We start from the raw sequence: 10,831 nt of genomic DNA on the forward strand, positions 1-10,831 counted from the left end.
ATGTCTTAAAAATGCTCACAAAGTTGTCTAACATGTATCTAACTAATCTACGAGTTGGACTAAACCTGGTTTAATCCCTCAAATCAATCTAGTTTCCAGTAGCTACAACTCTACTGCCATCTGCTGGTCAGGAGTGTAACACTGCAACCCACACAGCAGCTGCTCTATTAAGTTTTCATCTCTTTCAGTGTGCTCTTATCTTTGCAAATAAACAAATAACATTTTTTTCTATAAAGACAAGTCAAAATACCTGCTGTGACACAAACAGTGGGGAAAAGAAATGCAGACACACGGTAGTGTTAAAATGGACCACTTTACTCTTGCACAAGACATCCATAGAGCGCATTTTCAATATAAAAATAAAATCGCCTGCTTTGGAGCACATTTAAAACGCAACTGTGCCTCTTGTTAAGAACCCAAACCAATGCACACAATTTAGAGATGGATCTCAAGTGTTCATTCCTTCAGCAGAACACACATTCATTAAGCTTAACTTTTGGTTCATGTGTTAGTTTCCTTTAGCAGAAAACACGACAAACGCTGGTCACAGTAAAACATGAAAGTGTCAGCGCAGAAGTTGGTGGATACAATGAGACAGAAAAAAAAAAGTCCATGACAGGCAGGAACCATGCATAGCCGTGTGTGTGGGGGAAAAAATCCTGCAGAAACCTGTTAAACCAGCCAAAGAAAAGGACTACAAACCGAGCAGTGCTGTGAGAAATAAAGAGGGGCTGGTTAAGGAAGTGCTTCTGTCTGAAGCACACGGGAACACTCCAACACTTCCTTCCATCCAAAATTAGCTTCTTTTAAATATTTTATGAATACTCTCGCACATTAAATAGCATCATTATTGCTCATTAGAAAAAAGAAAAAAAAAAACAAGACTCAAGTAACACACACACGCCTGCATTTAAATCTACAGAGTGGCACTTGAGCGGCCTTAGCAAAGCAAATGCGATGGCAAAAAGATGCTAGCAACTCAACTCACTTTGAAAATAAGCGCTTCAAAGCTTTGTCATTGTTAAAATTACTCTAAGTAAGAAAAGTAACTCCTCAGAAACAGAGGAGGTGGTCAAATTATTACAAGGGAACTAATTCATTAAATTAAACATACTTGGGAGACAACGGGTTCAAATATAACACAGTCAAATTACTCGTGTAGTGAATATTTACAGTTTAAGATGATCAGTACTGATCAGCTTCATTCCTTTGAAATCTGTCACTTATTAATCTGCGCCGTTCGTCTGGGATGTCCGACTGTGATCAGCGGCGACGTCGCTGCCAGGCTCGTCTATGTCCTGATCCTGAAAAGGAAAAAGCAGTAAAGTGAATATGAGCTCATTTCCTCCATCGAGGTAAACAAACCCTTGTGTTGTCCTTGGGTCATTTGTCTTCTAAAGAAATGTGTTTTTTATTCATCAAATGGTCTGAAAATAACAGAAGTTATTCATTACTATGCTACGCATGATTGGAATAAATTTTAAGTAATTTGATTTATTTATGGGGTTTTTAAATTGGATTTTATAACACCTGTGGTCCTCGTGGACAAAAATGACCTCAAAGTACAAAGTGTTGCAAGGGGCCATATTTTCACACCATACTGCTTTCAAACATCTTGGATCACTGATGTGTGGGGTCAAGCAATGGTCATAACAACCACAACAACAACAGCAGGCAGCACAATTAGGAGACAAGTGCTCTATATTCAATTAAATTGTATTTACACAGCGGAAAATCACAACAACAGTCGCATCAAGGTGCTTCATATTGTAAGGTAGACCCTACAATAATACATACACAAAGTGGAGGCTTGTGCGCATACTTTTTTTTTTTAACCATGTTGTGCAAAGCAATGACCAGTAGAACAAAGCATATATTGTCCTCTAGTATAATGAGGAGGAAGAATCAATGTTCAGGAAGATCCAGGGTTAGAAGATAAAGAAAATATTGTCAATATTTAGAGCACATGCTACCCTTTCTCTGAAAAAGGACATCACCCACCAGCAGAAGTGGAAGAAGGCTATGAAGTGAAGGAAAGTGATGAAGAATCTGAACTATGTTCAAGTAGGTTCTCAGGCATCCAGGACATGGTAGTCTGAGGAGCTTGGAAAGAAAGTGACTGGGCTTCTTGAAGTTTCAGAATGTGAAACTGAAATAGAAGATGTGTCAGAGGACTGCACATCTTCCATTTCAATTATGATGAAGACAAAGAATCAAACAAGAAAGAGGAGTCAGCTGAGACAGAGGAATATTTGCAGTAATGTGAGGAAACATTGATCTGGTCCTCTATCCTTCCCAGTGACAGACGATGCATGAATCTCTCGAGCGTCACAGAGAAAGACAATCTATCACGGTCCAAGCACATGTGCCAGGTCCCATACTCCTTCAGTGGCTTTTCTACTCGAGTACTGAAAGCATTACACACAGTGTATTCTGCTTGTATTCTGCTTTTTAATGTTCACATGCTGATGGATGCATCAGAGACCAAGTTGGGGTTCAGTAACTTGTCCAAGGACACCTTGGTAAGAACTCCAGACTAGAGCACACAGAGACTGAACCAACAACCATCCAATTAGCAGATGACCTGCTCTACAGCCAACTCGATGACAAACAAGGAGGGACAACGAGAGAGGAAGAAAAATGGACCGAATGCAGCTGTAGGCATATGTGGGCATGTTGATTCTTACTGCCGTGCATCCAGTAGAGTCGCTACGGCCAGTTTATGACATCCTGAGTCTGGTAGAGAAGTTTTAAAAGTGACACAAGATTAATCACAGAAGCACAAAAGTGATATAATTTCATGATAAAGACACAATGGATGATCGTCGTTCATGACACAAACGTGCTCCCATTTGAGGTGTATGGAACAAGTGGGTGTGTTTCTCCTGCTGTGATGTAAGATCCTGGTACTGATGTGACTGTATGAGCACCAAGTCCCCTTCAGAGGACTCTGTCCCCTCCAACAGAACATCCCAAGTAAACCAGGGAACTATGAGATAAAAACATGGGCAGCATGTGATGCAGGTCCAGCTGTACATGGAACATGCTCGTGTGCGATGGCAAACCGTCTGTCCTGCAGTCAGGGCACGCAAGTTGTCCCTAACACTGCAGAAGGTTTCCAAAAGAAAACAATCACCTGTAACAACTTGTTTACTGTTTATGACCCTTGGCCTGCAACTGCAGAAAAGAAAGCTGTCCATGATGGGACCAGTGCAGAGGAATAAACCTGAGCTTCCTCCTGCACTTGGGTCAAATATGGACACGCCTTTGTTCTCATGAAAGTTTGCCTTCACTCAGACCCATGCGCTGGTGTTCCTACCATGCCAAAACATAGAAAACTGTCAGGTAATGAGTTGGAATAAAGTTGAATAAAACCTTGAAACACAGAGATGGAGGATATTTTATACTTGTTGCTTTATAAACAGTCAAAGCAAACGGGGTCATTTTTGAGCCCAGAGGACAACAGATGTGATTATTTGCTGCCAGTAAAAAACTTGTAGTTTAAAAACAGCTTTCTAAATTAACTTTGACATAAACCCGTCTGTGATAATCTGTTAAAACAACCGACTCTGGTTGTGAAACGATAATCACGATAACTGATCATTTAATTATTTTTTTACCCGAAAACAAAGAAACATTTCGTATAAATGAGGTTTTATCAGACATAAATTTGAAATGGAATAAAGAAATAGTGTCAAAATGTTTGAATTAAGTTTTAAATAAAAGTGGGGGGAAAATCCACTTCATGTTAATTAAGTATCAATCAAACCAGATGGGGCCATTTTTGACCCCTGAGGACCACAGGTGTATGGAAATCAGGAGGACATTATGATTAAACATGCTGCACCTTCTTCAGCACTTCCAGCACTCCTTTCACAGTGGACATCAGTGAGTTTGCTGATTTGCTCAGGAGCTCGCGGTAGACTTTCTTCTCTTCCTCCACAGTCTTCAGAGTCTGCTCGGTTTGGCTCAGAGTGCTTTTCACCTCCTCCAGCTCCCTCGACAAAGATTTGTTGGCTTGATCCAGCTGAGCTTTAACCTTTGCGTCTTCGTCTGCGATAAAGAATCAACACCAAGTCAGGATCACAGAGACAGCAGGTCAGTGGGCAAACGCTGGTCACAGTAAAACATGAAATCGGAACTGGAAACCGCAGCGTATCCCACTGAAGTCTGTAAAAACTAGCCACTTTATTAGGTACACCTGTCCAACTGCTCATTAACACAAATATCTAATCAGCCAGTTACATGTTAGCAACAAGGTCGAGATGACCTGCAGAAGTATTTCAGAAAGTGCTGATCTACTGGGATTGTCACACACCAAAACAACTCCTTACAGCCAACGAATGTAACCTAACATTAGCAAGGTGTACCTAATAAAACGTCCAATCATCGTAACTATACACTACATTTAACTGCCTCTCAAGTTAGTCCACCATCTTGGTGACAAAGGTCTGTGCTGTCAGTTTGTGATTAACAAACGATTGTTATACAATATGTGCACAGCTGGTCAGTAACCTCTCATTAATGTTTTATGAATGCCTGTGTTTTAGTATTTCTTCCATGTCAGTGTAATCATAAGCAACCAATGTGGCGGTATCCTCGCAACAGCAAAGAAACAGCTCAGTCGTGGACATTGTGGACTGGCAGTAAACATCAGCGTCTATAAATGCCAACATTAAACATTCACAAACATGTGGTAAGGGCAAAATATGGGGTAAGGGCAGTAGGAAGACTCCTCTCCTGTAGATTAATAATATGCTACATATGCTCTAACTTGTTTACACTCCTGCACGTATACTGTAGTGAAGCCATGTAAATCTGTCTGTTCTCTGCTAGGAAAATAAGGTTCAGTCCTACACTGCCTGCCTTTTCTTTGAAGACTGTGTTTGTGTTTATGTTACAGTCAAACTTTTAACTAATTTCCACAGTTTCCATTTTGAATTTACAATAAACTCAGTTTTGCAGACTCCTCTTTGCCATCCAACATACAATGTGCCAGTTCACGTTTCACCAGACATCACAGAAGGACGGTCCGGAGAATGAAGTGAGACTGAGCTTCTCTGTAGCAATGCTCAAATTGAGCCAGATCATTGTCCCGAGGGACTACTGACACAGAGTGTAGCTTGCAGTTTAGGACATATAATGCAATCCAAAACGTACCCATTTTAGCATCCTGCAACATAAGCTTCTGCTCTATTTCCTCTCTCGCCTTCTCACTCTTCTCTAGCTTCTGCATCATGCTGCCGATGTCAACCATAGCTCCGTTATACACGATCAGGTTACCAGACTCGCTGGCCTCTGACTGAACACGAGTTTTAGAAGCAGGAAGCAGTCCTCGGTTACCTTAAGAAAGGAAATGTGATACAAAATAAAGTCATTTGGCATCCGTCGCTCTATCCTGCTTAAATGAAATTTATGGAAAATTAAAGGACACACTAATAGAAATATCTTCAGGCTTACCTGTGAGATTTTCAATCTGGGCTTCATTGAAAGAAGGAATGGGTTCATCTTTTCCCCTGTCTGTCAGTTTTCGGTAGTAACACGATTCTCTGACAACAGGTTTGTTCAAAAGCTTCTTTATCTGAAAACAGAAATCAACAAGACAGATTTACTGAGCAGTAAGGCTGACGGTACGTGTCTTAAAGCAAAGTGAAAAAGAAGGTCTGACAGGGTAAGAATCACAGAACCAGAAAGACCATGTGCTTGTGTTTTCACCTGAGCACGAGAGAGATGCAGTCCCAGTGTGTACAAGATCTCCTCCAGGTCTCTCTCAAGTAAATAGCCACAGTGGCTCTGATCGAAGTAGACAAACGCCATCAGCAGCTCCCTGTTGTGCGTGATCATCTGTTTCCTTTCCTAGTGTAACGACAACCACGCTCATTAAAAAAACAACTTTCTGAACAACATCTACACCTCACCAACGTGTCTATAACAACATAGAGCCAACCTTATCTTTGGAGGACCTCTCTTTCGATGATTTTCGGTCATCTTTGCGGTCTTTTCTGTCTCTGTCAGTGGAGTCGTCATCATCTTTGTCTAATAAACAATCAGAAATATTATTTCTTAAAACCATTTTGTGTCTTTGTGAAAAGAAAATATCCCAAGTAGTACACAGTTCCAAATCATTCATTTAATCAAGAAGAGTATAGTACCATCATCATCATCATCATCTGCATCTTCAGCCTCCATGGGATCATATTCTTCAGCATTGGCTGTGCTGCCATCATCTTCATTCTCCTCTTCATCTCGAGACTCCTCCTTTTTCACTGTCTTTTCTTCAGACTAATTAAAAAAAATGACAATGACATAAAAACTCACATTTACCAGACAAACAGTAAAAACCTGAAAAGCTGCAGAAACCTTTTTCTTCTCTTCCTCATCGTCTTTGGTCTTCTTTGCTGTCGGTTCTTCGTTCTCTTCTTCTTTCTCCTTCTTCATTTCACGCTTTTCAGCCTCTTTCTTTTCAGCCTCTTTTTTGGCTTTCTTCTCCTTCTTCTCATCCTTGGTAGGAAGCGCAGCGAGGGCTTTATATATGCGGTAACCAAAATCTCTCTGCAGCATCTCATTAAAAAGCTCAGCAAACAGAGAAACCTGTACAGAAAGAAGACAGTATATTAAAAAAACCTGTAAAGAAAGCAAACACACACATCACATGTGTGTGTTTGCAGGTCTTTGTAACAAACCCCAGAGCATTAATTCTCACTTCAAATGAGTGCTCCTTGTTGTCTTCTAGTCTGTAGTCCAGTAACACACTCAGGGACATGACACTGCAGTCAAATTTGCCGTTCTTGGCTGCCCAGTTTGGGTGTACAAGGATGGTAGGCTCATCAGGAAGGATGTAGCGCCTTTCTCTCCGCTGGCGCTCAAGCTCCTCCTGCCTCTTCTTTTCCTCCTCCTGACAGACAAAAGTATCCATCAGGTGGAATTTAAAATTAACCTTAATTACTGAAAAGATTTTGTTATATATAAAAGGCTTAAAAAAAAAATGTATCTGTACCTCTCTGTCATCCTCAGTGCGTGCTGGTTCCTCTTCCTCCACATCCTTGGTCTCTACTTTCTCGGGCTCCTTGGACTCCTCTACCTGCTCCTCCACCTTTAGCTGTTTGGTGAGGCGAGCAATCAGCTGTGACTTTAACCCCTTAGAGCTTAGAGAGCGACAATCGAGCTCCCTGCGCAGGTCATTTACCTACAAGTGGAGAAAACAGACATGAAAAAGCAAGTTGAACATTTCTCGTCCTGGTCCCTACTCATACCTGCACCAGCTTTACGCACCTTCATTGATTTCGGGTCAAGTTTAGCCCAGTGAGTGGGAGTACTAACGTCCTTCGAATCATCGTCATCCTTCTCCTCTTCCTCCTTGACAGAAAATCATTAAGATAGAGACAGGCAGAGGGAGAGAAAGAGGTGGGATAACAAACAGTCAGCATAGCACTCATGGTCCTAGTGAGCTTTAAAGTTGATCCGTGCAAGAAGCAAGGCCTCATTTGTCTTTCATTCTCTTGTCCTAGTGAGCTCTCGACTGTGTTTAAGTCCACTGCTACTGAAGCGTACACAGGGAAGCTCTCTAGCTCTTATAAAAAAATAAATTAAATTAAATAAATAATAATAAAAAAACAACAGAAATGCTCCCCCCCAGCTGCCAATCAATCAATCTGTGGAACACAAAAAAGGTAAAAATCAATGAGAGGTGTGTCCAAAAGGTGTGTAGGTACATCAGGTGAATGAAGCTGGCCTCCAAACGGAGTGAGGATAGGCTGGCCCTACCATGCTCTATGACTGGGGTATTGCCATTTATGGGTTTTATACACCTACGTCAGATAGGAGCCATGTGTCCTTCTGTCCAACCAACTGCCCTGGAAAAACCAAATTCTACATATAGTCCAAATGAAAGTGTAGAATCCAACAACAAGAACAGACAAGAAGCAGGACTTAGGGGAGGTTCTCTTTTCGAAGTCAGACGATATCAAATTGATGTGAAAAATCATATAGAAATACACATTTCTCTACAACAAACACATTATGTGAGCGCAACTGACTCCACAGATTCCAGTACGTTTGTAAATGATGGGTCCCAGTGTTAACAATTGATCACTGGTTCAAATTTAAACTCATTCTCAATCAATCTGCAAGCAGATGCCTTTTTATAATAATGCAAAACAAATGCCAACATTAACATAAAATACTGAACAAGATTAGCACCCAATTTTGTGGTGTTTAAGCAACTGGAAGCTGTTTTACCATTTGCGACCGGGGCCTACACAACACAACCTAGTCTCACTGCTTCCACTGTGTGTGTCTGCTGGATGTGAGGGAAGGTGGGAGTGCTGATGGAGGAATGGAGGAGTTGGAGCAGAGGAAAAGGGGACAGGTGGAGGAATAAACAGAAGAAACCTAGGTGAGGTTTGGTGGAGCCGTAATATGCCTGGGTTCATATCTGTGTGCGTGCAAGGTGAGGTGTGCTTTGTATTTTGTGTGTGTGTGTGTGTCTGGGGTTTTTTGTTTTTTGTTTGTTTTTTGTAAGTCCTGTGCCTTCCTGTGAGAAGCGGAAATGAGAAGAGAGGGATTAGCGGTTCAGTGCCTGTTCTCCATCTGCCTCCTTTCGCTCGGCCGACAGCTTCTCAGCCAGCTGCTCCCGGAGTCGCCGTGACAGCACCTCCCACTCTGAGCGGGTAGGAAGACAATGCCAAACATCCGGAAGAAACAAAACCACTGTCTCCACATGAGCAGGGACTGTCCGCCCCTTGTGTGTCTCCTCTGGCCGATGATAGCGAATCTCTGCAAAACGATACCTGTCGCAAAGGAAGAAGGTGCATTGGAAAGAAACATTCTGGTCAGGGCACAGTATAAAAGGCAAGCCTTGCTATTGGGCGAGCCTTCTACAGCTACTCCCTCCCATCAGGTCACTCAATGATCGTACAGGTCATTACAGTGACCCTTCTCCCACACAACACACAGCATAGACAAATGGACCCAGTCTGCAGCTCTCCGACTGTTGGCACAGGTTATGGCAGCCATTTTGAAAAAGTTGACAGACAATCACAGGAAAATAAAAAATTTAAAAAAATTAATAATCACACCCCCAAAATTCATCCCCATTATAGCTTCAGCCAATTATGGATGAGTACTCTGCATTTGCCCTAGGATGCACTTGACGTACTACATTAGGGTTGTGTGAAGAGAGACAGAATCAACAGGACAGTGAAAGCCAGTTAAATATGTAAGATATTTAACAGAGAGAATAGAAAAAGAAAAGAAAAGAAAAACAAAAAGTAATGGCAGTGTCTTCTGGTCCAGGCTACTGCTTCCAGCCACCAAGTCCATGCGTTTGGTTTTTCATCACAATGAAATGTGTGTATATGAATAAGAGTGTGTGACAGAAAGAGAGAGCCAAGACTACAACACACAAAAGGCCAAAAAAAATAACATTACACAACACAAAAAATTATAATAGTAAATAATAGATTGCAAATTAACAGCACAATAATCATTAATATAACAAAAATTAAAACAAAACGGAACACCACACTCTACATGTCCAGGAAAGATTTAGTATCGAGGTAGCATAAAGATGCAGTACATTACAGATAATTTAGGATTTTAGTTACAACGTTAAGAATTATAACACAACCAGTGAAAACAATAAATACTGATGAGAGTAGCGGAGCTTACCACTGAGTGCACAGACTAAGGTCTATGCCTGTGAGGGCCTTGCAACAGCGTATCGCTGTCTTAATAAGGACTGATGGATCCTTTTCTGGGTCCGCTCCATCCAGAGATGGAGACCAGTGACCACCAATGGCCATGGCCTCATCTTTACCTCTCATGCCCACCAAAAACTGAAGGAGAAAAAGACAGGTGCAAGGAGAGCCACAGAGTACAGGTTAGATGGAAATGGGGAATAGGAATATGGGAAACAAAGGTGCGGAGAGTGGAAAGAGCAAAGAGAATAGAGACAAAAACAGAAAAGCATCAGCAGTATGTCCAAATAATCACACGTCTAATAAATTTGTGCAATATTCTCATTTTCTGACCTTTCCTCTTGCAGACACAGAGGATGCTTCAAATATAACACAGGAATGTAAATGCCAGAATGAATACCCCTGCAGGTCGCCCCCTTTCTCACACACACACACACACACACACACACACACACACACACACACACCTCTGCAAATCTCCAAACATAAGATGCAACCCCCGTTTTACAGCATCATGGCCTGAAGTTGTCATTCATACAGTGAGCGATATTCAGGTTAGCACTGGTCTATTAATCTTTTAATATTACTGGCCCACAATAGCAACTATGTTATCAGATGCAAACCCAACAAGCTGTCAGTGTAACTGTTCTCCAGAGATGGCGGCTAATGTGCGTGACTGTAGTTCCACAAGCTTTGTAGGAATTCTGATGCTGATGATCCGCCCTCCAAAAAATGTAGCTAATTTTCCCACTGAAGCAGCCTGTTGGTTCTTGGTGGCACACTGAAAAGCCATCAAGGCAGACTTGGAGCAAGAAAAGAAACTTACTGTCAACTCTATTTGTCACTGTAAAGTGAGCTCTGACAATAAAAATCTATCTCTGATCTCACTGTTGTTTGTACTATACAGCATTAGAAATAGCTTTCAGGGAAAGGTGAAACAAATAATACACCACAGGTAAATTAACACAAGGGAGCTGACATCAGTTTATAGCTTTCCACACTGAGTATTCAGCAATGGAATAGGATTACTACATCATTGTCAGCTCCTGTGCATTCTAAAGGGTTTGACATACCTTAATCAGTCTAGCAGGATGCTGGAAGGAGTCTCTGACTTCCTGTGGGTCCTCTGCCAG

At 41.6% G+C, this 10,831-nt stretch overlaps 1 protein-coding gene across 2 annotated transcripts in view; it reads right to left on the reverse strand.

Moving 5' to 3' along the window:
• Positions 1 to 294: 294 nt before the first annotated feature.
• Positions 295 to 10,831, reverse strand: part of ccar1 (cell division cycle and apoptosis regulator 1) — a 17,188-nt gene continuing 6,651 nt past the window's right edge. Inside the window, exons 14-27 of one of the 2 annotated variants that reach the window (XM_013913540.1) lie at positions 10,772 to 10,822; positions 9,670 to 9,836; positions 8,579 to 8,789; positions 7,273 to 7,356; positions 6,998 to 7,186; positions 6,704 to 6,895; positions 6,361 to 6,591; positions 6,153 to 6,282; positions 5,948 to 6,036; positions 5,716 to 5,856; positions 5,461 to 5,581; positions 5,161 to 5,343; positions 3,848 to 4,053; positions 295 to 1,304 (exon numbers count right to left, since the gene is read on the reverse strand). In XM_013913540.1, coding sequence (XP_013768994.1) covers positions 1,227 to 1,304; positions 3,848 to 4,053; positions 5,161 to 5,343; positions 5,461 to 5,581; positions 5,716 to 5,856; positions 5,948 to 6,036; positions 6,153 to 6,282; positions 6,361 to 6,591; positions 6,704 to 6,895; positions 6,998 to 7,186; positions 7,273 to 7,356; positions 8,579 to 8,789; positions 9,670 to 9,836; positions 10,772 to 10,822 — 2,073 coding nt within the window. In that variant the 3' untranslated portion in view covers positions 295 to 1,226. The remainder of the gene's footprint in view (positions 1,305 to 3,847; positions 4,054 to 5,160; positions 5,344 to 5,460; positions 5,582 to 5,715; positions 5,857 to 5,947; positions 6,037 to 6,152; positions 6,283 to 6,360; positions 6,592 to 6,703; positions 6,896 to 6,997; positions 7,187 to 7,272; positions 7,357 to 8,578; positions 8,790 to 9,669; positions 9,837 to 10,771; positions 10,823 to 10,831) is intronic. The other variant, XM_013913541.1, reaches the window with a different exon arrangement.

The sequence above is a fragment of the Pundamilia nyererei genome, unplaced genomic scaffold (assembly GCF_000239375.1).
Source record: "Pundamilia nyererei isolate P.nyererei 1_Seehausen unplaced genomic scaffold, PunNye1.0 scaffold00136, whole genome shotgun sequence".
Classification (NCBI taxonomy): domain Eukaryota; kingdom Metazoa; phylum Chordata; class Actinopteri; order Cichliformes; family Cichlidae; genus Pundamilia; species Pundamilia nyererei.